The 26,587-nt window shown below is 36.2% G+C and overlaps 3 protein-coding genes across 7 annotated transcripts in view; 1 reads left to right on the forward strand and 2 right to left on the reverse strand.

Moving 5' to 3' along the window:
• Positions 1–2,211, reverse strand: part of cib2 (calcium and integrin binding family member 2) — a 27,526-nt gene extending 25,315 nt beyond the window's left edge. The window contains exon 1 of one of the 2 annotated variants that reach the window (XM_089127826.1): positions 2,195–2,211. The gene's annotated coding sequence lies outside the window, so the exon portion shown is untranslated. Of the gene's footprint in view, positions 1–713; positions 852–2,194 lie in introns of those variants that run through there. The other variant, XM_039647854.2, reaches the window with a different exon arrangement.
• On the forward strand, positions 1,957–10,334 carry idh3a (isocitrate dehydrogenase (NAD(+)) 3 catalytic subunit alpha). 2 transcript variants are annotated; one of them, XM_039647849.2, is made up of 12 exons: positions 2,014–2,103; positions 2,551–2,610; positions 3,939–4,001; positions 5,234–5,317; positions 6,405–6,519; positions 6,602–6,789; positions 8,541–8,674; positions 8,820–8,922; positions 9,422–9,486; positions 9,584–9,668; positions 9,767–9,919; positions 10,006–10,334. In XM_039647849.2, the coding sequence occupies exons 1-12, from the start codon at positions 2,077–2,079 to the stop codon at positions 10,087–10,089; spliced, it is 1,161 nt and encodes a 386-aa protein (XP_039503783.1). In that variant the 5' UTR covers positions 2,014–2,076; the 3' UTR covers positions 10,090–10,334. The 2 variants fall into 2 exon arrangements, with proteins under 2 accessions (XP_039503785.1, XP_039503783.1); XM_039647851.2 differs by lacking the exon at positions 2,551–2,610 and having other exon boundaries at positions 1,957–2,103.
• A 248-nt stretch (positions 10,335–10,582) lies between these two features.
• Positions 10,583–19,301, reverse strand: acsbg1 (acyl-CoA synthetase bubblegum family member 1). 3 transcript variants are annotated; one of them, XM_039647848.2, is made up of 15 exons: positions 19,185–19,301; positions 17,813–17,968; positions 16,673–16,737; positions 16,274–16,545; positions 16,079–16,167; positions 13,724–13,844; positions 13,557–13,637; positions 13,323–13,472; positions 13,055–13,231; positions 12,332–12,510; positions 12,010–12,243; positions 11,698–11,915; positions 11,444–11,583; positions 11,114–11,360; positions 10,583–10,973 (listed from the first exon to the last, which is right to left on the reverse strand). In XM_039647848.2, the coding sequence occupies exons 2-15, from the start codon at positions 17,923–17,925 to the stop codon at positions 10,897–10,899; spliced, it is 2,163 nt and encodes a 720-aa protein (XP_039503782.2). In that variant the 5' UTR covers positions 17,926–17,968; positions 19,185–19,301; the 3' UTR covers positions 10,583–10,896. The 3 variants fall into 3 exon arrangements, with proteins under 3 accessions (XP_039503782.2, XP_088983949.1, XP_088983951.1); XM_089127823.1 differs by having other exon boundaries at positions 17,813–18,001; XM_089127825.1 differs by having other exon boundaries at positions 17,813–17,917; positions 19,185–19,300.
• Between the last annotated feature and the right edge of the window lie 7,286 nt (positions 19,302–26,587).

Raw genomic sequence — 26,587 nt, forward strand, 5'->3', positions numbered from 1 at the left:
GTTTAACTCTGGGGGAGTTGTAAAATGAGCTATTTCCAAAAAAAAAAAAGTGGAGTATCCCTTTAATCACTTCTGATGCTTTCCCATGTTGCTCTTCTTGTTTACAATTTTTAGAGAATGCTTTTTGCCTTTTTATTCTATGCCTAATGTGGACAATTTTTTGTACATTACTTGTTTTCATAAGGTATTTCTTTTTCTTTGCTCAAGCAGCTTTTTGTTATCTTAATTGGATAACATATACATATTGGATAGCTTCTGCATCTTTGTATTTGCATTTTGTTGGATAAAGTACGGAACATTCATGCCAAATACCCATGTGTCTATTTTTATTAATAGTAATGTATTTTATTTTTATTAATTTTATTACAAGTAATGTAAATAAGCTGACTATTAAAAAGAATCAGGCCTGGTTTCACAGACAGGGCTTAGAGTATGCCAAAGTCCATTTCAAAAAAAAAAAATATATATTAAAAAAATATCTACAATCTTTGATTAAGCCAGGAGAAGGAAATCATTAAAATAGGACATTAAGTAGCTTTAATAAATGTGCCTAAGAAAAAAAAGGAAAAAAAAAAAAAAACATTACTGTTGTGAATCTTGAAACAAGGGCAGTGCACGATGCTTTCAGATAAAACGTGCATTTTAGTCCGGGTATTTTAATGGTTAAAGTGAATGTTTACTCAAAAACAAATATTCTGTCATCATTAACTCACCCACACGTTGTTCCAAACGAAGTCGTTCTGTCTTCCATGTAATACAAACGGCAGAATGACCTCAGTGGTGTGGTCTATATACATCGGTCTATATACAGGCACTAAACGTAAAAGTTGCCCACCTCACGAATTCTTTTCTATCCTAAAGGTTATTTGTTTAATCACTAAAAAGTTTTGATCATGAGGGGACAAAAGTCACGTTGCAAAAAAAGAAAAAGTTGGAAAAAATCAGAAAAATTTACAGAGACATCCAGTGCAGTAGGGGGAGTGCAACAAAAGTATGCACGTTCAGCGTGCCAGAGTTCTCATCTTTACAGCTGCTGCTGCAGATCAGCGGGCTGTACATAAGGTTGCCAGGTTTATCCAAATCCCCATTTGTAGTCTGAAAATTTGAAAATCGCATTTTCTCCCCTGCAATTGTTGGGAGGATTTGTGAATTAATATCAAAATTCATAAAGTATAGATTACTCTGAAAAGTAAGATTTTGTTATGCTCCTTTAATTTTTTTTCATGTATACTTCCAAAAATTTCTATTAAAAAATATTTTTGCTCAATAAAAAAAAGGAGTAGTTCACTTTTGAAAAAAAAAAAATTGCTGATAATTTACTCACCCCATGTCATCCAAGATATCCATGTCATTCTTTCTTTAGTCGAAAAGAAATGAAGGTTTCTGATGAAAACATTCCAGGATTTTCTCCATATAATGGACTTTAATGGGAACCAAACGGTTCAAGGTCCAAAAGACAGTTTCAGTGCAAACTGTTCAAAGGGCTTTAAACGATTCCAGACGATGAATAGGGTCTTATCAAGCGTATCACTGAACGAAATTAACGAATTGACTTGGGAAAAGATTTGTTCATTTTGATGAATGAACTTAGTATTACTGAACTTAAATATACGAGCTTGATAAAAAATTATCATTCTAGAAGAAAATTTCAAATGGCACTTAGAGGCTTTTGCATCTGAACTCTTCACATGGACATCTTGGATGACATGGGGGTGAGTAAATTATCAGCAAAAGTTTTTTTGAAAAAAAAGTGAACTACTCCTTTAAATAATAAAAAATATGATTAAACTCACAAATTCATTTGAATTAAAAAATGATTAAAAAACAAACAATGCATCATGAGTAGAAACACATAATAATATAACCTAATTTAATAAAATAGTATAAACTAAATAAATACAAAAAAATGTATTTATGCATGAAAATATATAGCTAGATAAGACTCGCGCACCAGAATGCCGCAGGGTAGAGCTTTTAGTCTAGGTAAAATCTGGCAACCCGAGATACTCATAGAGGAGGATGAGACACCGGATAGCTCCGTTGAGTTAGTAGTCGCAAGATCACGGTTAGCACAGGATGGCTGGAAACGCATGGAGGTCAACGGTAAGGACTCTATTATATGACAAACCTCAGATTACAGCAGTCCGTGTCTGCCTAATACGACTGTGTACTATGAATGCAAGTTTATACTTACCGCACGCTGAAAAAACGTTGCGTTGCATTAGAGATGCCACAGCGGCCCTGTACTCCATGCCCTTCACACAGGCACTTACACGTTTAACACATTTAACCGTACCCAGTCAACAAATTTATGAATCTTATATATGAACACATATGATGTGATGAGTGATAGTGTAAGAGAACTTAAGAAAAGTCGATGCGTTTTGAAATCACGCCCGAGTCAATCGCCACAGATGTTCATTCAAAACCACTGCAGTATCCTCCATCCTCACATTATTGTGTGTAATAGCCCTAAGAGTAAATAAACTCAGCTAGTAAGACAGCAAGGCCAGGTTGTTGTAATTTAAAACGACATTCTTGCCTTTTCAGCTCCTAAAACTTCTCGAGAGATGCGGCGTGCGGATAAGTGACGCAAACGGGATTCCGGAAGTAAGACGCGCATCTCAGTTCAGTCAGTTAGCTTTAACGCGTTAGCTTGCAGTGGGTTATTATAGTAATTGAAGATGGCAAATCTGACGTGGACACTAAAATAGTCACTGTGAGATGGTTTTTAAGTGAGCTTAGCTGATTTACATCAGCAAGGAGATCCATTAACGCCACCTAACTAGCAAACCACCAGCTAGTGGATGAAGGTCACCTCGATATTATTGGCTTCATGAATGCAGTAAGAAGAGCTGACTGATGTCACGAATTAATTTATGAGTTTCCCTTATTAAGTTAATGTCATGGTTCTTCTAGAACATACAAACATGGATATAAGGGATGATAAATGACAAACATGCAGAAGAGAAAGCCTGGTGTTACAATTATGGCTCCTAATGTGGTTTTGATTCATAGGCTATTACTCTGATATTAGAAAGATGAAATATAAAAAAAAGCTGTGCATATGGCGGAAGACATTGGTTCTATAAATCATCATATAATGAATAATTATTTCCACACATGGCTCTAAATGTGTTCAAACTTAAGCCACATATTTTAATATGAAAATATTCAAATAATGAAACGCATTCTGGCATCAGAAAGAATACTACTACTACTAACGTTTCTAAAAACTAACTACTTTTCTTATAAGGGGCCTGGTAAAAAGTCAAATGAGCTGGCAAAAACTTAGTCTACTATTGTCTTAATTTTGAATCTCTGTAGGCTCTGTAGGGTCCAAATACCATTTGGTTCGCAGTTTAATGGCATCACTCACTCACAGTACACTGCTTTCTCAAATAAATAAATAAAAATAATTCCTAGTAATGTCCCCATCAGATATGCTATCTTTTTTGAGGGGGTTGCTTTTGTCATTTGTGTTTGGTCATCAATGACCAGTAGCGTTAAAGTTTTAGGCTGATTTAAACTGAATGTTCATACTTGAAGTGTTAACCATGCAGATTTGTGAAACTACACCCCTCAGGGATAATTGATCTTACGCCGAATAATGGGCAAAGATTTGCATTGGTTTAATCTTTTGGCTTCAGGATGGTCCCTGGTGTAATTCACCTTCTACATGCTGGTCGCCTTAATTGGACTTGCTGCATTTTCGGTTCAACGTAACACTTAAAGTTTGCTTGTGGAGTTAATGGGATCAGATTAAGTCTGGCTCAGTCTAATTACCTGCTAAAGCTACTGTTAGCTGCAGTGAAGATCAGCGGCAGCAGTCGTATTAAAAACGCCTGGCCAATAGAATGGGCTTTGTGCAGTAGTGTCAGCTTGATTGATCTTCCAGTGTTATTTATCTGTTTGTACCTTTGAAATCGCCTCTGTAGGTTTCCCGTGTAATAGGAGCCATAAAGACCCAGGCCCCACAGCCCAGAACCTTCTCTAGAGGGGTAAGTTGAATTTAACTCTCACTGCTGTACCATCATCTGTGATTATGGTAACATAATGGTAACACTAACAAATCTATTGTATTTTTAAAGATGTACCATGTTAATTCCAATGATATTAAAGGGATAGGGCCTATAGTTCACCCAAGAATGAAAATTCTGGCATCTTTTACTCACCCTCCAAAACCTGTATGATTTTTTTATTTTATTTTTTTCTCTGCTGAACATAAAGAAATATATTTTGTAGAATATGGGTAATCAAACAGCTGTAGGTAGGGCATCATTGACTTTCATAGTATGGAGAGAGAAAAAGTACTATCTTCAAGAAACGTTAATAGATAACTATTCTAGTTATCTAGTCTTTTATAATGTTCTCAAAATGTTAGTCAAGCGTCATTTATGCATCGTCTATGGAGTTTTTTTTCTGTAACGTTTTACTACTACGTATTTCAGAATATTAGGAGAACATTTAAAATTAACATTTCAATAATGTTTGAAGAATGATAATGGATTTTCTCTAACGTACACGGAACAAAGAACAAAAAAAAAAAACGCTTTAAAACATTTTCTCAAAAATTGATGTTTTTATATTCATAAATAACTTTTATATTTTGGAACATTAGCAAAACATTCTTAGAACGTATTTTTCTTAGCTGGGAATGATGCATATGAATATAGTTTGTGGTCCAGTTTGGTACATGCTCACTGTTCTTTAACATGAACAGAATTTCAAAACGTAATGGTATTTAAGTACATCAATACATTTTATTTGTTAAAACTATTAGGAAAATGGAATTTGATATCATAAATTTAAATGAATGACCTTATGGATAGAAATATGCACACTTTGACAAGTAACAACTTTGACAATGTTCTAAATAACCATCAATATAATAAAAGGGATGGTAAATGGTCAGTTTTGCATGAATCATAAAAGAAATCTCAAACTTTAATTTTACAGCCTGCAGAAAATATGTAGTTGTGCAAGATACACACAAAGGCGTTGCCTTTTTGGCACTAGTGCAACTGTATTCAAAACACATGCTGCAAAATTATTTGACTTATTCTGGAGATATTAGTTCTAGGAGCCTGCAGTTCAAACTTGATGAACTTTAGTACTTTTGTAGAGAAATCCTCAAAAATATGTAGAAGTTTGTGATGCATGCCAGATTGTAATACTTGTGAATAATTTTCCGATTATTTTATTTATTTATTTTTGTGCTTTATTTTGACAGATTCAAACTGTAACGTTAATTCCCGGAGATGGAATCGGTCCAGAGATCTCCACTGCAGTAATGAAGATATTTGAAGCAGCAAAGGTACGGATCTGTTGTTTTACTCTTCGGGAATTCAGCTTAGGCTGCAAGTTGCAACAAGTGCATTGAGCGACTATTATACTTTTAACCCCTTTTCTTCACTGCTTTCAGTCTTCGAAGAGAATTCAGCACATTTGTGTAAATATTTGCCCAGTTGTATTTAAAGTCACCATGAATTCAAAAAGGAAAATTCTTGTTTTTTGTTGTTTTTTTTTCTCAATGGAATATTGTAGGATTTATTTTAAATGATTAATCTGTGCACATCATTATTATTATTATATATTTTCATGTGCCTTTGTAATCTTAAACCTTCCCTCCCTCTTGCAGCGACATCTAGTCAGGTCAAATCAAGTCACCTTTATTTATATAAGGCTTTTTACCATACAGACTGTATAGTGATAACAGGGAAATAATGCAACAAAGTTTGTTTTGGCTGTAAAGCAGCTCTTGATTAAAATAGTGTCATTGTCCAGCTTAAGGAAGTTCAGTGATGGTTCAGTTTAGTTATGAAGAAGTAATTAATTTAGTCCATACAGCAGCTCTGGAGGAAATGATGTCATCGACACGTCCAGCTCAGTTCAGTTTTCATATAGTGGTGTCAAAGCAGGCAGACCAATAATATTGTTGAATATTAAGTGCCCCCAACTAAGCAAGCCAGAGGCGTGTAATGGCAAATTTCAGCAAATTTTTAATGAAAACAGCATTAAAGGTGTAAGAAACTTCCAAACAAGCTAATTGTAATTAAGAGAAAAGGTTTATTCTTGTGAGGCCTCTTTTCCAGAGCCGCAGCTACCCAGCTCGGAAACCAGAAGACCCGTTTGATTTCCACAAAACATGACATTTTATTCAGTTCTTTGGCATCGTAAAACCCCTTCTTCCCAGTTTCTGTAACTTTCCTTGTCTGTAACTGGTTTCTACCCCTTATAGGAAAGACCAAATTGTTTCTTGTTTTCTGAGGTGACAAAAGGTCTTCATTATGAGTGGCTCTACGCACCAACCCACTGGTGTCACAATAGGGAAGAAAAGACTATCACAATTTTAGTTTCATGCCAACTTTAAAGCTACATTGTCACCTTTTTTTCTCAATCAGGCCCCTATTCAGTGGGAAGAGAGAAACGTCACCGCCATCCAAGGTCCTGGAGGCAAATGGATGATCCCTTCTGAGGCTAAAGAGTCGATGGACAAAAACAAAATTGGATTAAAAGGTAAACTTGTCGACTCGCACGCATCAGTCGAATCATTATAGTGTCAACAAAACTCACACAGTCAATTTCGATTATATTTTAGGCCCCCTGAAAACGCCAATTGCTGCCGGACACCCGTCCATGAACCTGCTGCTAAGGAAGACCTTCGACCTGTATGCCAATGTGCGTCCTTGTGTGTCCATCGAGGGCTATAAGACGCCTTACACCGATGTGGATCTGGTCACCATCAGAGAAAACACAGAAGGAGAGTACAGTGGGATTGAACACGTGGTATGTATGTGTGCCCGTATGCATTTTCAAACTATTTTATCAGTAAGTCAACCAAACCAGAGCTAGTTGTTTTTATTCTTTTGGTTTCTGCTGCAGAGATCTGCAGTTGCGGGAAAAAGTATGTGAATACTTGTGACATTTTACATGGATTTATGTATTAATTGAAGATCAGGTGTGGATCTGATCTTTTAAATAAGTCCCGCCAATAGACATTATCTGCGTCCGAATTTGCATACTAGATAGTAGGTACTACATTTGGTTTTGAAACTTGCTTCATGACTGTTGAAGTACGTTCTATATAGTTCTAAGTCTGCCGTGTCATGTGACCTACGGTGTCAATTGCATTGCTTCACTGTCATTCACAAATCCTCTCCTGTGACCTCATGGGATATAGTAAAGTGTCCATTGAACATCAGAATCTAGAAGTGTTTAGGACTGGTTCACACCCAACACGTTTTTGAAACTCACTGGAATATAGAAAAAAAAAAAGGATATGGGGTTCATATACTTTTTCCTGCAAGTGCAACTGTATATACATTTATATACATCCCTTTAGTTCTTTAGGCCTAGTAAACAACAATAGGATGACATTTGACCTTCGAGGCTCCCTGCACAAATGTCAAAGGTCATGCTATTGTCATCTAATGCTATCTTAACCAGTTTTTCACGCAGTGCTAGCGGGAATTCAGTGGGCAAATCTCATATTTCAGTGCTGTTTATTCTTTAGGTAGGTGTCACATGGTCTATAAATCAGTCGTCTCTGGTCCCACTCCATAGTGTGTCAAAGCGTTATGTGAAATGACCTTCAGGTCGTCACATTTCATTCATCTTCCCTTTGTCTGTTCACGTTATTCAAAGTTCAATCATTACCATTCAAGAGTTTGGGGTCAGTACAATTTTTCTTTTGGATGAAATAAATAGATTTATTTTGCGAGGATGAATTAAAATGAAATTGATCAAAAGTAACTGTACATAATTGATTAATTATAAAATAAATGAAAATTTTAGTAAATAAATGATCTAAAATATTAAAGGGATAGTTCACCCTAAAATGAAAATTGTCATCATGTGCTCATCCTGGTATTGTTTCTAATGTCATATGCCCTTCTTTCTTTTATGGACCACAAAAGGAGAGGAAAAAAGGCAGTGAATAGTGAGCAGCATCAAGCTTTTTAAAAGAAGACTCAAAAATATCGCTGAATGACCCCAAGTAGCACATGCCGTATATTTGTTTCGCACAAAACCTTAATTTTCATTATGAGGGAACTATCATTGATGATAATAAGAAATGTTTCTTGAGCAGTAAATAGCATATTAGAATGATTTCTGAAAGATCATGTGACTTAAGACTAGAGTAAGGATGCTGAAAATTTTGATTTTATCATCGGAATAAGTTGCATTTTAAAAATATATTCAAAATAGAAAACAGTTATTTTGAAATTGAAATATTTTACAGTTTTACTGTATTTTTGATCAAATAAATGCAGACTTGAGCATAAGAGACTTCTTTCAAAAACATAAAAAGCACCAACCCCAAACATTTGAAAAGTAAGTCCATCGAATGAAACTTAAAAAAAAAAAATCTTTGTATAGCAGTACACCAATAGTTTGTTTAGCAGTCATCATATCTTGCCCCTTTGTATGAACTAACCTGACTCTGTTTTTTTTAAAACCTAAACTTGGTTTTGTCTATATAAACTGGTTTGAATAAAACCACAATATTAAATGTGCTCTATTTTCACCTGAATCAGATTGTGGATGGAGTTGTGCAGAGTATTAAACTGATCACAGAGGATGCCAGCAGACGCATCGCTGAGTATGCATTTGAGTACGCCAGAAATAACCAAAGAGCCAGCGTCACGGCTGTTCACAAAGCCAACATCATGTGAGTTTCACCTTGACTAGAAATGTCACTTTGTAGCTGACAAATTACTATATAACAGGATGTTTTGTTTACTGGTAACAAATGTCTTATTGGATGTGAAATAGTTTTAATATACAAAGATGCTGAATTCAGTGATGTCTTCTAGGCGAATGTCTGACGGTCTGTTTCTGCGGAAGTGCAGAGAGGTTGCTGAGAATTTCAAGGATGTGAAATTCACAGAGATGTATCTGGATACAGTTTGTCTCAATGTATGTATACAAATTATATTAGGCCTTTTTGTGCTCATCTTGCAACTCTGAAATGCTTTTGATGTGATTTAAAAAAAAAATGTATGTGTGTGTGTGTGTGTATGTATGTATGTGTATGTGAATATTTATTTATTTTAGGAGTGTAATGTTGTTGGTAAAATAAAATCAAACCACACACTTTTTTCATCTTAAATCTTACGATTCATCTAAAATATGGTTTATTGAAAATAATAATGATGCTTAATGGACAGACAAAGTTCTGGTAATGCATATTTCTGTCGATTGATACACATTCTGGGTTCACAATGCATTACAACAGCGATGACCCTGCTAAAACTGCTCTTTTATATAGTTATATCTAACTAATTATATTTCAGAAGGGAAAAGTCATTCAATTACAGTACTTAATTACTTGGTTATACATGACACACAACACTGCCCAGTAGTCTCTCTATTTTCATCAAATCATTAAGATCTTTGCATTGTGATTATTCACTAGATGGTGCAAGATCCCTCTCAGTTTGATGTGCTGGTTATGCCTAATCTATATGGTGACATCTTGAGGTGAGTTGGTGTGCTGTAAAGCATCATATAATAATATTAAACGTGATATGATTATCTTTAGATTGCAACTTTTACCAGCCTTTGCTTTGTCTTTCAGCGATCTGTGTGCTGGATTGATTGGAGGCCTCGGAGTCACTCCCAGCGGGAACATCGGAGCCAATGGTGTTGCCATATTTGAATCGGTACGTGTTGGGTGCTGCAATAGCGTTACACTGGACTGGAGTGATAAATTACTATCATTCCATTTATCATAATTCTTGTTTTTTGTGTGTGTTATTAGGTGCACGGAACTGCCCCTGATATCGCAGGCAAAGATCTGGCAAACCCTACCGCCCTTTTGCTGAGTGCCGTCATGATGCTGCGTCACATGGGACTGCACGGTTACGCTAAAAAGATTGAGACCTCCTGCTACGACACCATACGGGACAAAAAGGTAGATTTGATCAGTTATTAGTGATCTTTAGAGTCTATAGACAGATCTTGATGCTTACATCTGTGACCTGTTTTTATGTTCTCCAGCTTCTGACTAAAGACCTTGGCGGAAACTCCAAGTGCTCAGAGTTCACCGATGACATCTGCCGAAGAGTTAAGGACATGGATTGAGGCTTTTCTAAATGCCTATGTATGGATCTCATCCCTAAAGAACTGAGAGTTAAAAAAACATGAATTTAATCTTCGTATCATTCTGATATCTGCGCACAATTCTACTAAGTGTCTGCATTTTTGTTTCTCCAGAACCGCAAAGCACTGTCTTAAATTCTTGTTCTACGGTGACTGTATTTGTGAGCTGTTTTAATCTGTCAAAAAGGAACTACATAATCTAAGATAAACCGTATTTATTGACTGGACATTTTCTCTGGTTAAATATTGACAACTTGCCTTTCTGTCACATGACAGGAATACTCTTGTCCAAGTATTAGGGGCTGAAATACGTACTGTGCGTTCTTTTCTCTTTAAAGCGTGTTGAATCCGTTTTTAGGTTGTACTTTTATATCAGCTATGAACTTTGTGTTATGGTTAACAATTAATATAGTTCAAACAGCTGTTAGCCTTTGCTGTGTCAATTGTGAAATGAGTGTACCATCAAGACAGAATATAACGTCTATTTTTTATGGGCAAATCAGCCTATGTCTTAATTTTTACAGAGCACTTTTATACTATCATTATAGCACTGCATAAAAATGAGAGCATTTCCATATACAGTCAGTATATGCACAAAGCGAGTGAGTTTTACTTTTAAGATCTGATCAAAACATACAGGAATATTAAACGGAATAGAACAAACTAAATAACAGTAGGTTTAAAATAGGAGTAAATTATGTTGTTAAATTAAAAAAGCATGTTGCTGCAATCTTTCTTAGCAAAAAGCAATACTATCTTTGATTGAGATACAGCCAGTCTGGGGGTCTTCTATACTCTGTAAAAACTCTCTATTTCACTGTGATACTTCTGCAACACCACTGGGCGACGTAGTTTCATTGTAGGGCCTGAAAAAAAAATATATTCTGTTATCTTTTGGAATGAACAGTCTTGCAGGTTCAATACAAGTTGAGATCCAGATACATTTCTCCATCCAGTTTATAAAAACAAGCAATGGACATCTACAGGTAGGTATTTCTGCACTCACCTAGTTCTCCTCCAACAATTGAGAAATCTTTCCCTAATATGGTCCACTTTTGTATGCGTTGTGCGTTTGAGTTTGCTTTTGCATTGACCAGTGCAATACCCTCTTTAATGGACTGGTACACTAGCTTGTCTTTTCCTCCAATGATGTCTGACACTTTTGTCGCTTGGCTACCAAGTCGCTGACAGTATTCCACAGCCTCCAAGCTAAGACTGTCTGTTGGCTCTGTGGTCTCTGGATTGATTGTGCACTATCCAAGGAAAAGAAGAACAGAATAACCTAAATGATTTAAGAGTTGTTGAAGCCATAACTTTATTTTAAAGCATAGTTTACCTTTAGCGTTAGCAGCATGGACAGAAATTTCATTTTGTCTCCGATTAGCATAGCATTGCTGATGATTGGCAACTGCTGTTTCACTGCATCCTCTATGGGAAGTGGGGGAACGTTTTCTCCTCCGGCAGTGATAATGAGCTCTGAAAGGAAAGAGATTGAATGGAAATGCCATTTAAAGTTAACCTAAATCGAATTACACAGTACCATCAAAGCTAGTAAAAAAAATGTGTAGGGTTAAAAATAGCATCCTTTACCTTTTATTCTTCCGGTAATGTAAATAAAGCCATCTTCATCTACCTTTCCCAAGTCTCCAGAGTGGAGCCATCCATCTTCATCCAAAGCCTCCTTTGTTTTTTGCTCAAGGTTGAGGAAGCCCATGAAGACATTCCTGCCCCAAAAACACACTTCTCCAATTCCGTCAGCGTCCATGTTTACTAGTTTGTATCTGCAGCCTGGAACCACCTTACCACAGCTAGAAGAGTTCAAGGACACGTTACACAGTGAACTTGATTATTGACCTTCAAGTTAAAATTATTCAACCTGTAAATTGAGGAAAGAAGGCTTGCCTTGAAAAGCGGTACACTTTGGGTCCAGAAAAAAAGTTGGGTCCTGAGCATTCACTCATCCCGTAAATTTCATACAGACGAATGTTGAGACCAAGGAAAAACTGAAGTGTTTCGCTTCCAATAGGCGCAGCTCCCGAAAAGAATTTTTCACAATTAGAGAGGCCCACCTCGGCACGAAGCTTTTGTAAGACCAAGCTGTCCGCAAGATTGAAGAGGAATGACTTCTCCTCATCCCTAATTTGAAGACAATGATCATATAAACATAAAGGTCCAAATAGCATGAATGTAACATACAGACAGTACTTTAAAAAGATATATGTACTTGGTAAGCCTTTGATTTTCCTCCAGACTAACAGACATGGCCCATGTCACCAGTTTCCTTTTCATGTATCCACACTGCGATATGCCTTCTTTGATCTTTTCCATAATTTTCTCCCAAACACGAGGAACGCCCAAGTGGGCCGTGGGGTTTACCTCTCGAAGGGTGTCTACCAAACTCCCCTAGAAGGGAAGATAAAACAAGTGAGCAGTGCAGAATAGACAATGCTTTATTTGACAGTGTGGCAGTGGTCCAGTCTCAAGTCCAAGACCATATTTTCACTTGGACTCAACCCTCTCCAGTCCAGGTGTCTGTCTTGACTTGAGGCCAGTTGCATAAGCTTAGCCACAATGTTAAGACTGTCTTAACAACTATTTGTCCAACTAAAAATTAGTCAAGAGGTAATCAGTCTTACTTTTCTGATTCAAATTTGACAGATCTATCTTTTTACCAGTCTTTGGTAAACTTTCGAGACTAATCTAAGCAGTTTATCCAACCGGCCCCTGAACTCAAATTACTCAGGTCTTGGCCTAGACTTGAATGAGCTGGTCTAAATTACAACACCAGTTACAGGATTTAAAGCAAAAGTTCCACCTTCCAGTAGAGTGTCCAATTTAAATAGAAACTTCAGGGTAGGCGTATTGGATCTAAACTCTGCAGGAAGGTGGCCCTCCAGGAGCAGTATTGGACACCCCAGTCTAAAGAGTCCTGTTTTTGAGCAATTACCTTTAGAGCATCTGGCTGAGCAAAGAAAACCTGCTCCCCGAACTGGATCCCTGCCCAGAGATCAAACATTTGGCCAGCAATATGGTTGAGAGGAAGGTAGCTGACTATAGACTCTTGCCTGATTTCAGCTGGCTGCACACCTCCAACCCTGATTCCATGATGGGTTGTCCATGTGATCTATCGGAGTCCAGAGTTCAAAATTGTCAGTGATCTACAACACAACATTGCCACTATATTGTGAATGTAACTTTTTGTCATAGCTGCATACGTTGTCATGGCTTAACATCACTCCTTTGGGTGGTCCGGTTGTTCCAGATGTGTAAATAATTACGCAGCACTGATTGGCTTTCTGGTTACTGATGACTTCATCCAGTTCTTGATCAGAGATTTCCAGTCCTAGTGCCATGAACTCTTCCCACTGTCCAAAGACAAGCAGTCACCGTAAGTCTTTGGTTAAAAAAAAAAGTAAACTCAGACAGGTCTCTGTTTATCCAACACTCACCGAATAGAGATTGGGCAACTTCTCCTTCAAAGATCCAGAATACTGCACTATGGCTTTTAAGTGTAGCAGCTTATCCCTAACCTAACAATAAAACAGGAGTATTAATTAGTTTGTTCATTGATTATGAGAAGCTCCAGGTTGAGAATATAAAGTACATCAAATTTTACCTGTAAAATCTTATCCAGCTGCTCTTGATTTTCCACAACAATGACATTGGCTCTTAAATCATTTGCGACGTAGAGGCAAGCATCCGGTGAGTTTGTGGTATAGATCCCTGCTATTATGCCCCTAGCATAAACAGAAAATATAGATGTGAGGGCTGGGATTCTAGCCCTAACATTGCTATTTATTTAGTTCGCTTCAGTTTGAATTTGATATGTATAGGCCCCTGTAAGAGCTTGGCCAATGTGTAAATGGGCTTTTCATGCTTTATATTGATAAGACTACAAAAGGTCATTTTTAATGATCTTGTTCCATGTTTCACAAGACGTACATTCACATGCAATTTTAAATATCAATCAGACTAAGGCTGCATCCGAAAGCTTAAACCTCATTGGTTCTTGTGGAAGCTCAAACACGAGAACAAACCTCATTGGTTCTTGTGGAAGCTCAAACACGAGAACAAACCTCATTGGTTGTTGAGGAAGCTCAAACACGAGAACAAACCTCATTGGTTCTTGTGGAAGCTCAAACACGAGAATGAATCTCATTAGTTCTTGTGGAAGCTCAAACACGAGAATGAATCTCATTGGTTCTTGTGTAAGCTCAAACACGAGAACAAACCTCATTGGTTCTTGTGTAAGCTCAAACACGAAAATGAATCTCATTGGTTCTTGTGGAAGCTCAAACACGAGAATGAATCTCATTGGTTCTTGTGTAAGCTCAAACACGAGAATGAATCTCATTGGTTCTTGTGGAAGCTCAAATACGAGAACAAACCTCATTGGTTCTTGTGGAAGCTCAAACACGAGAATGAATCTCATTGGTTCTTGTGGAAGCTCAAACACGAGAATGAATCTCATTGGTTCTTGTGGAAGCTCAAACACGAGAATGAATCTCATTGGTTCTTGTGGAAGCTCAAACACGAGAATGAATCTCATTGGTTCTTGTGGAAGCTCAAACACGAAATTTAATCTCATTGGTTCTTGTGGAAGCTCAAACACGAGAATGAACCTCATTGGTTCTTGTGGAAGCTCAAACACAAGAACAAACCTCATTGGTTCTTGTGGAAGCTCAAACACGAGAACAAACCTCATTGGTTCTTGTGGAAGCTCAAACACGAAATTTAATCTCATTGGTTCTTGTGGAAGCTCAAACATGAGAATGAACCTCATTGGTTCTTGTGGAAGCTCAAACACAAGAACAAACCTCATTGGTTCTTGTGGAAGCTCAAACACGAGAACGAACCTCATTGGTTCTTGTGGAAGCTCAAACACGAGAACAAACCTCATTGGTTCTTGTGGAAGCTCAAAAACGAGAACGAACCTCATTGGTTCTTATGGAAGCTTAAACACAAGTCAAACCTCATTGGTTCTTGTGGAAGCTCAAACACGAGAACGAACCTCATTGGTTCTTGTGGAAGCTCAAACACGAGAATGAACCTCATTGGTTCTTGCACGCAAGCAATCATTTTTGAGCTTCTGTTTACCATAACTGCTATGTGCGTTGATGAATTTAAAGTGATCGGGTCTCTTCAGAAAAGGACTAAACCACTCAGCTGATATTATTTAGTTTTACCATCTCTTTATTAACTTTTTAAACTGTCCAAAGTGGTAGTTGTAGACTGTCAATGGAGGAACAGAAATCTCTCAGGTTCCATTTAACATTTCTTTGTGTTCTGAAGATGAATGAAAGTCTTATGAGTTTGAAACAACATGAGGGTGAGTAATTAATGAAATTATATCAATTTTGAGGTGAACTATCCCTTTAACTGTCACTGAAGGATACGTCTATGCTGCCTTTAAAATTCGATCAGATAAAGGCATCTCAAGAGACAGGAAGTGAAGATAACATTGGATTTGGACGTGCCTTGATGCTTTCTTAACTTGGAATGCATCCCTTTTAAGGCAGAATTTTTTTAGCTTTCAGATGCAACCAAAAACTAAATCATTTCAAAATCATTACTTTTTAAAATGCCATGTAAACACTTTAGTTCGCTGTTTTTTGTGAATTTGGACTAACAGACCAAGATGATGAAATTGTAGCTTGTATACAATTGTATAATTGGGAAACATTTGTCCTTGGAATTGTGCCCATGACAGAAAAGACAAAAGGTGATGCACAGCATGTATTTATGTATTATTTAAATATTTGATTTAAGCATTGTGTCGTGTATACTTGGACAGAGAAACCAACACTGTAGTTTGACTACGCAAAAGAAAGAAAAAAAAAGTTGTACCTTGATTATGCACATATAAACATACTTACAGTTCAAGAGTTTATACAATTTGGGGTTAGCAACACCAAAACTAACAAGTATGAAATTTTAGGCATGATGTAAACAACCTACAGGTGTTTCTCACCCTGCAAACACAGTTCCAGTAGCAGCGATAAACCACTCTGCAGAGTTAAATCCCAGGACGGCTACACCGTGGAACCGCTCCAGACCAAGCTAGGAAAATTGTCAAATATCACTGTATTAAATCTAATCTGTAAATTTGAACGAGCTGTGCAAATAAAACATGAAATTAGTGTTTAAAAAAACCTTCCAAGATCACCTTTAGAAAGCTTTTGGCGGCCATTCGACTGAGGTGAAAATATTCCGAAAAGGTCACTTTTTCCCATTCGTTTCCTCTTTTGGTTGCCAAAGCAGTCAGCTTCCCATACTTCTGAACTGAGTTGGTAAACATCTGATATATAGTGAGGGGCTGTCCTGGGCAAAGTTCATCTATTCTCAGCTGAACTGATCCACTGGCTTCTGTAGTCCATAGGGATTGGGCTGGTGCCAATTCCACACCTGCCAGAACCTCCTCAGTGCTCTGTTTCTCTGCTGCATTGAATAGGAGATAATCACAGTTCAATGAATAAAAATGTGATGATGTGAATGAATGCTCAGAACATAAGCCTGATATCCAAACCCTGAATATGATAAACAAAATAAGAGTTACTCTACTTACACAATCCTTCGCCAACATCCCGCTCCAAAAGGTTTGTCATGGGCCCTAAAGGTGAACAGTCTGAGCTGAAATGCAGAGCGATGGCCTGTTAGATAGCAGTGGACTACCTGCGGACAGACCGAGCTCTTGCTGCCGTACCCATGAATCACATGGCGATTACAACTGCTCAACAGCATTGTAAAGCCCCCACAATGATAGGTTTTGGTTACTAAGTCCTAAAGCCCCTACAGCTTTGTTGGCAAAATGTGTGAGAAACTAGCTCCCATCAGTCACAGAAACGTCTCTTTTCTTCACTGCGTAACAGCCACAAGTAAGAGGGCATATTAGGTTGCTTTAAAACTGGCATCCCTGCAAAATGACCGGCTTGATGCTCTTTGTATACGAGTGCTACCTACAACTGGCAGCTGGGCTGATTTCATTTCCGCTGTGCTTTTTGATTTATAGTGTTTGGTGAAAAGCACAAACACCAAGAGATTTTTCCAAGTAGTGTTCTGTCAAACTCTTTTTAAACAAGACATTTCGCGTGTTATTCTTACTTATGGCAACTAACTGAAGATAACTTCACGCAAGTTCTAACTAAGTGTGCAATTGTTAAAGGAATATTCAAATTTTGCTTCTTTAAAAAAATGTAAACAAGGGACAAATACATTGATATTTGATTAATTTTGATTCAAGTAAAATAAGTAGGGCTGTGAAATGATTAATCGCGATTAATCACATTCAAAATAAAAGTTTGTGTTTACGTAATATATGTGTGTAGTGTGTATAATTATTTTGTATATATAAATACACACACATGCATGTACATATTTAAGAAAAATGTGTTCTCAATATATCAAACATTTATATTTATATATAATATTAATAATGTATATATATATAAAGTATACATGCAAATATTTCTTAAATATATACTATACATGCATGTATGTGTATTTATATCAACAAAATAATTATACACACTACACACACATATATTACGTAAACACAAACTTTTATTTTGGATGTGATTAATCACAATTAATCGTTTCACAGCCCTAAAAATGAATCAAATATAAATCAATAAGATGGAAATTCAACAGGATGAAGCCATCTCAGTGCAAGGTTATTCAACAGATATCATTACATTCATTCACAAACCTGTTTCCAAGCTGGTTACTGGCGGGATCAGTTTGCTGGTGTGTTTGAGTGCTGGTGCTCATGCTGACTACAGGACTGGGATGAACTAACCAAAATCTCTCCGTTCTTGGCATAATGAGGACAGAATGAATAACTCCATGAGGCGGTGTCACAATTCTCCAAGTGAAAAAAATACAACTGCTTGAGTTTCTAGGAAATGTTTTGAAGTTCATTGAAAGTTAGCATAGTCACGTTCAGTGTGAAATGTCTTTAGGTGAAAACACTCAATGCATATTAATGGGTTTTAGGGGCTTTTATATGCAACTGCCTTACAGTCCATTGAATTTTAATAAAACAGCCCACTCCACTGAGTTTATGTTAAGTTATTCTAAGATATTTTAATCAAAATGAATTTACTATTACAAATGAGATATTGATTATATTTTTGTATTTCAATTTTTATCACCTTTAGGTAAAGAGAGACAGAGTCATATTTTTCTCTTCTGTGAATTTCTAATATCCTAACAAATATTTCCATGACAAGAACCGTTTCCATGATTTTCGAAAAACAATTTTCAAGAAACAGTTCTATTAAATAATGACTACAAAATGTCATATGTTACCATCAAGGAAAGAGAAATGATATTTTATTTACACCTTGTGTTAATGTACACATCTTAAAGTTTTAAAATATATTCTTCAAAGTAATGGTAAGTCACATGACCATTAAACCTGAACTAATGTTGTCTTGTCATAAAAAAAGTTAAAATATACTTGCACGATGATCTTCAGAGGTTTTTGCTATGATATCCCATTTTATGTTTGTTTTATGCTAGTTGTATTTTTAAAATATTAATAAGCAGTGAAGCAGTTAAAATAAATAACAATTCTAACAATTATTATCATAATATTCTAAGAAATAACAAGAAATAATAATAAACCAAACTACTTAGTTTTTCTTTGCTTTGATTTCATAATTTTAAATGAGGAAAAAAAAAACAGTGTTAAATGAACATCGCCAGTGCTAATTTAACACTGTGATATCACTGATCCAGATAAACATTTATTTTTACGTTGTATCCAATAATCAGTTTAATTGCATTGTTAATATATATTCTTAAAAGTATAGTAATATCCCAAAAAATGAGCGTTATGTTATTGATTATGTACAGGCCGTTTATTGATTATGTATAACCGACCAAAAAATCCACAGCTTGTCAAACCATTGATTTTGTATTGAGTTTAGCCTACTACATTTTTTTTTTCTAACTGCGTTGGGATATGCAAAATTCATGCTATATGATATTCGTAACCATAAGCAGAAAAAGTAAATAGTAGGTTAACGATGATTTTAGTATTAGTGTTTTCTCCCATGAAAGGAAAGTGTCTTTACCTGTATAGTGGTTCACTTGCTGCACTGCATTCACTTGTTGTTGAATACCGCTGGTAAAGGATAGGACGCTTTTGTAGGTTTTAATAGATTAAGCATCCACTTTATCAAGCTCTCTGGTTTGTTCTCGTCCTGAGGCTCAGGCTACCATCCTTTAGTAGTGAGGGAAACCGCTACAAATGATTCAGAGGGCGAGTCGATCCCAGTGAATCATACTGAATCACAAACCCATTTGACCTCATGCAAAGGCGCGAATCAAGTGAGTGAATAGTTTGATAACCGGCCGTCTATGGCATGCATGCATACATAGGCTACATATACATACAGTTATTTGTTTATTTATTACAGCTTATTAATTTGCCTATTTTGGGCTTCAAAGAGTTTCCTCTCGCTTGTAACATAAAAGAGTCGACTTCTCGAAGCTTAAAGGAGTTCACTTTAAAAAAACAAAACAAAAAACTTTGGCTGATAATTTACTCACCCCCTTGCCACCCAACATTTCCATGTCTTTCTTTCTTTAGTCGAAAAGTAGTAATTAAGGTTTTGATGAAAACATTCCAGGGTGATTCTCCAAATATGCTACTTTTTAGACCTGGACATTTTCAGGTAATGAAACATTTTTAATTACAATACTGGCATAATTTGTTTCCCCAGTACCTTACCTGCCCTGAAGTTGGCTGTGCTGATTTTTATGAAATAATATGTTTTTTTGTTGTTTTTTTCAGACATCGCAAAATAAATTGTCATTACACAACCGAACAAAAACATGTGATTTCAATCAAATATGTTGAAATATTTGTAGTTATAAATATATTGGGTTTGTTACACATCACACTTGCATGTTTCCGAATTGTAAATTCATGTATTTCTCTGAAATGCGACGGTTAAGATTTTACAAAGTTAACACCAAAAAAACAAAACAAAAAAACGCTGAACACTAAGCCACTGAAACCTTTCATTCCTATTTCTGAATTTTATTATATTTTTCAACTCATATAGGCCTACATATACTTTACTAATCAACACCACCACCATCATTAGCCTACCTTAATTATTATTATTTTTTTTTTATGTTTCACCAAAAAAATATTTGTGGTTCTGGAAATGATAAGGGAAAGGCAGGTTATAATGAAAATAACATTTCAGATATAGAACCTGTAGTAGAATCATAAATGCATTATGGAAATGCAAAAGTGAGTCATGACCTCAATGTGTAGGAAAAAAATGAATCTCAAATTCAAGTTTGAAGTTTATTCTTATTTTAATTTTACACAGGGATAGTGTATTGATGAACAACTGCCCTAACAGCACTTAATAAAAAAGATAACTCATTCCATGTGTGACAAATTATTTGAAACAAAAACAATATCATAAACACAATCATTCTTGTGTTTTCATAAAAAATCCAAATGAAAATTTCTGTGAAAATGTGACATGTTTCACCACTCCCTGAACAAGAGCAGTGTATAGCCGTTTCTCAATATCCGTTCTTGTCTGTATTTGTGTTCTTGACTTGTGAAACGTACCGTTCCAATTCAAAGTTCACATCTTGCCAAGTCCACTTCAAATCCCCGGATGTGTTCTTGATCCGCCCCGTTTACCGAGGATGCATCGGATAGTATGGTGGTGACGACTAGTGTGGACTTGAGATAGCCAGGTAACCCAGAATGCACCTCGCACTAACCAGCAAGCGTCAATAGGAGAGGAGAAAATCCGCGAATTATCAAAATACTACTGTTATTGAGTCATGAAATGTAATTTTAAGAGTGTTTCAGGCGAGAATGTGGTTGTTTAAATCTCAAATCTGTAGTGTATTTATAAAGATAGCGCCTATCTGAAAAATGCATCTGACGTTTTCAGAGTTCTGACATCCAAGCCTTCACCGGACACTCAGCCAGATCAACAACGACTGGAACTTTTCCTCGGCTAGTGCTTCTGACGTTTGCCACTGGCTCTGATCTCTAGTCTAGTGGATAAACTTGACGTAGGCTATAATTCTTCTTGTGTATAAGTCTATCTTTGGTCTCATTAAACTATAGTTTGTTCCATGGCAAAAAAAATCGTTTTTGAGGTTTCATAACTTTATGGCTATTTAACTTTTTAACAACATTTTTATATTATCAATCTTCACTATATGCAATAAAATAAAATGACATAACCCTCAATCTCTGATTGATAAATGTCAATAAAAATCAATGTTTCATATTTTTAAAATGAAAACAAGATCATGTTCATTTTCGCGTTGCCTGATCCACATGGCCCATTATGCCTCGTTTCCAGTGAGGGTTACGGTACGGTACGGTATGTACAGTACGGGTCGGGTACACCATGATCAGGCTTGCGTTTCCACCGCCAACAGTACCCTTACTAAGAAGCGATCGACGTCATTTTCGCGTGAAGAAAGCGACATGGATGACAGACAGCAGATCTTGTTCTTGCTTCTCGGCGTGTTTGTCACTAAACAAGCGCTGGCATTAGGCGTTTCCAAGAAGCCAACGCAAAGTCGGACTGAATGATCCCGAGGACGCGAGTCCATAATTCTGTTAATGGAACAGCGCGTTCTTGAACGCGGCACTCTGCTGGCTATGCAACTCCGGTTATCTCTGTATGTTCATTTTAGGCAACAATAAAACGAAATATGTTATAAAACACCACTCTGCTTCTTTTTCAATCAATCAATCAAAACTTTATTACAGACTCAAAGTCCATTTTTAAAAAAGAAAGAGAAAAACAAATAAACAAAAAAAAAAAAAAAAAAAAAAAACACAACCCATACAATCCATTACAACAGCCATACAATTTTGTGACATAGACTCACAGAATACACCAGTACCAGTGTCTCCACAGCTTTGACTGATACCGTGTAGAACTAACCCTCACATTTATTAAACTCACAATAATTTCATTTTTAGAGTCATTAAGTCGGCAGATAAATCTATATATAAAATTACGTAACAGTGCTTTAAAAGTGATTACACGTACACTGACAAACATTTCACTTGCACTATGCCATCTAGGTCTCCTTAATAAGATTCTCATATCCGGTTATCTCTTTATATATATTTTAGGCAACAATAAAACGAAATTTGCTACAACTCTGCATCTTTTCGTCAACAATAACGAAATATGTTATAAAACACCACTCTGCCTCTTTTCATTAAAAAAAAAAAAAAATCAACACATTAGTCTAATGGCTCGTTTCCACTGAGTGGTAGCTACGGTACGGTACAGTTCGGTTCGGTACGCAATTATTTGCGTTTCCACTGTCAAAACTTGTGAATGGTACCAAAAAGCCGAACCGTACCGTACCACTTTTTGGGTACCCTTCCGTTTGGGTACCTAGCACAGTGAAAGGGTACTAAAAGGTGGAGCTAGACTCACTGCAGAACGCTGATTGGTGGACAGAGTATCGTCACTCGCGCGTGCTACAAGGGCAGAAGTAGGCTATACAGTTGAAATATAATTCTACTGTTATTGTGTCACGAAATGTAGTTTTGAGAGTTTTTCAGGCGAGAAAGTAGTTTTTTAAAGCTCAAATCTGTGGTTTATTTATAGATTTATGATAATTTGACTGAGATCCATTCTAAAGCGATCACCGGACCGTGCCCCCCGCCTGGAACAGCCTTTCCTCGGCTAGTCGGCTAGGCTAACGTTACAGAGTGACACGATCAAGTACGCTCTGTTCCATTTGAAGAACCGGACTTGCGTCCTCTCGTCATCGGGAGTTCGTTCTCCTGTGTCGAATTTGGCAAGTCTGAACTACCAAGGACACAAGTCCGAAGTTTGCGTACTTGGTATTGAGAAACGGCTTATGTGCCAAGGTTCACTCACAGATGAACAGGTGAACCCAATGTTCAACATGTTTAAAATATGCCAAATTGAAAAGAAATACATATATTAGATTTTATTGATTTGGGCTATTATTCATTTTTTCTGTTTGAATTTACAATCATCCATTTTTTATCCAAGGTTCACTCGCAGTCAATTTCGGTGAGTACTTCCTCCCACACTAATGGATCCAACATCATGTGATGTTTCGTAGGCTACAACAATAAAATGTCTCAATTTAAAACATTCTCATGACATTATATGTACATTTTGTGTTTATACACTCTATTTTTAGTACTATGCAAACTACTTTGCTTTTAAAGCACTACAATGTCATTGACAAGCCAACTGTCTATCACTTCCATGGATACAGATGTGGAGAAGACGGTTGTGGAAATGACATTTTCCCCCCTTGCCCAATATACCATGTTTGACTAGCCTATTAGTGCTAGTTTTAGAGTTGCCCAGCTGAAAAATATAGTGTGCCCAGCTAAATAAATAATAAATTATTACTCGTATTGTTGTTAATGCCCAGAAATCGATCATTTTGCATATACAACATTTAATCCGATTACAAGATCCATCATAATCATTTAGTAGCTGGCAGAACATTTTAGATAGTTAACTAGCGACCTCTGCTGGGCGTTTGCCAGAACACAAAATTCTAAAACTTTTTCATATGTTTGTTTGACTGCATATATATATATATATATATATATATATTGCATTTAAAAAAAAATCAATTTTTCTCGGTTTAATGAAAACCTGACATCTACACATTTTCCAAAGTGGACTATTTAGGCTGCTTCATTAAAAATGTGACATTTAGACGTTTTCTTCGGCGTGGATCCAGGCAAATGAATCCTTTTCACCTTGAAAATAATAAATGTTTTTATTTTGCATTTTACAGACCATTTCTCAGTGATCGTCAATAAAAGAAAATTCAATTTTTCTCGGTTTAATGAAAACCAATAGGTCGTGATGGTTTTAAATAAATTTCACGTTTGAGGGGGTTTAAACCATGACATCTACACGTTTTCAAAAATGGACTAACGTGATTATTTCACATCTTGAAGAAATATTCTTTAGGCCACTTTGTTTGATATAATCACAACAATTTAACGCAAGTATGGGAATTGAACTCAGGTCTTCTTGATTAAAGCTCAACACTTTATCAACTGAGCCACTGCATCTGTTGAGTACAAGTGTGTATTGGAAGGGGTTTTATTGCAGGTTTGGCTTTATTTGTTGGAAAAATAAATATAGAAATATAATTTGACACAAGAGGGCAGTATAGCCCTATTTATGGTTTTGAGTTTAAACTAAACCGTGACATCTACACGTTTTCCAAAGTGGACCAACGTAATTATTTCACGTCTTGTCGTGATACGGGTTGGGCACTGAAGTTACAGGAGTTTATTCCCGTTGCTAAGCAATGGAACTAGGTCGAGTATTTAAAGGGTTATGGTTAACACGGTTAACGTGGTTTAACGTCGATGTAATACGTTGTTTTTAGCGTACCTTTTGCTTAAACGAGGAGCTGGGGGGACGCTGGAAAAATAGGTATTTTACTCATTAGGCTGCTTCATTAAAAACGTGACATTTAGACGTTTTCTTCGGCGTGGATCCATGCAAATGAATCATTTTCACCTTGAAAATAATAAATGTTTTTTTTTTTTTTTTGCATTTTAAATAATAGAACATTTCTCAGTGATCGTCAAAAGAAAATTAAATTTTTCTCGGTTTAATGAAAACCAATAGGTCGTGATGGTAAGTTTTAAGTTTAAGTTTCACGTTTGAGGGGGTTTAAACCGTGACATCTACACGTTTTCAAAAGTGGACCAACGTGATTATTTCACGTCTTGTCACGATACCGGGTTGAAGAAATATTCTTTAGGCCACTTTGTTTGATATAATCACAACAATTTAACGCAAGTATGGGAATTGAACTCAAGTCTTCTTGATTAAAGCCAACGCTTTATCGACTGAGCCACTGCATCTGTTGAATTCAAGGGTATTTTGGACGGGGTTGGGGTTATTGCAGGTTTGGCTTTATTTGTTGGGAAAATAAATATAGAAATATAATTTGACACAAGAGGGCAGTATAGCCCTATTTATGGTTTTGAGTTTAAACCATGACATCTAATAACAAGGTTTTTTTTTTTTTTTTTTTTTTTTGCATTTTAAATAATAGAACATTTCCCAGTGATCTTAAATAAAACAAAATTCCATTTTCTCGGTTTAATGAAAACCAATAGGTCGTTATGGCAGAGGCGAATAAACATCCGGATATCTCTCCAATGGAGCGTTTTAACGCAAACGTGTAAGTTTCACGTTTGAGGGGGTTAAACCATGACATCTACACATTTTCCAAAGTGGACTATCCCAGCTAGAATTTTTTTGTTCTAAAAATGTTCTGAGACATTCCTTACCATGCAGTGTTCTAATAATGTTTTCAGCGGGTAGTTTTCTTTTTGTTCCTATTAAAATGTTCTCTTAAAAGTTCTAATAACCTTCTCTAAAAACATTCTAAATATGTTTAGTGCTAACATTGTTAGAACATTATTCCCTGACGTTCTTACAACATTTTTCTTACACAAATGCTTCGCTTCAAAAGGCCTTTATAAGTCATGTGGTGGATTACTTTTATCATGGATGGATGCGCCTTGATAGACGGCCATTCACTGCCATTCTAAAAGTCAGGACATTTTTTTTAAATATAACTCAGATTGTATTCGTCTGTAAGAAGAATGTCATATACACCTATATGCCTTGAGGGTGTGTAAATCATGGGCTAATTCTCATTTTTGGATGTCTTTTGGATGAGATCCTTTATGGTCTGTGCTTTTAGCACTAAAGCTCTAGGAGTTAAGAGTTGAACATTTATGTCTCAGATATAATAGTAATAATAATAGTGTAAATAGGTTAACAATATGTTGGCTTTCTTAAACCAACAAAATTATTTCCTAACATTTGAACAAGATTACTATAATCTGTAGCCTATATAATGTAAAGGTATTGTATGAAAATTTACAACAAAAGTTACAAAACCACTTACAAGGCTCTTTAGCTCCCATGTCCATTCACCTCTGCAGGTTTATGTTTGCTTCAATAGTTGCCAGATTTTGTCCTTTACACGCAGCATCAGCACCAGAGTAATTACCTGAAATATTTGGTGTAAAAACATGGTCTGTCAACATAAAACGATATTACAAGCACAAACATTGCAAGAAACACAAATGACAGAAAATAGTTTTAGACTAAACGCTCCTTCCAATTCTTCCATTAACGTTACCTCTATATGAATTACTGAAATATTATTAACTTTTACTTTCAAAAGACATTACTTTTAAGTATAGCAAAAATACAGTATTCGTATGCACACAATACCGGTAGGCTAACGTTACCTGGCTGTAAATGGAGACTTTATTGTGTCATCGGTAACTTAATCATCTTGAATGTAATAAGCTAGTAATAAAAATCTTTGTAAAAATCAAAGCTAGTAATAATTGCATTAAAGAGCTCTCTTAATGTAATTTTTACTAGTAAAAACTGATTTAGAGAGCTCTCTAATGTAA

This window comes from Pimephales promelas, chromosome 25, assembly GCF_988280905.1.
Source record: "Pimephales promelas chromosome 25, fPimPro1.hap1.1, whole genome shotgun sequence".
Classification (NCBI taxonomy): domain Eukaryota; kingdom Metazoa; phylum Chordata; class Actinopteri; order Cypriniformes; family Leuciscidae; genus Pimephales; species Pimephales promelas.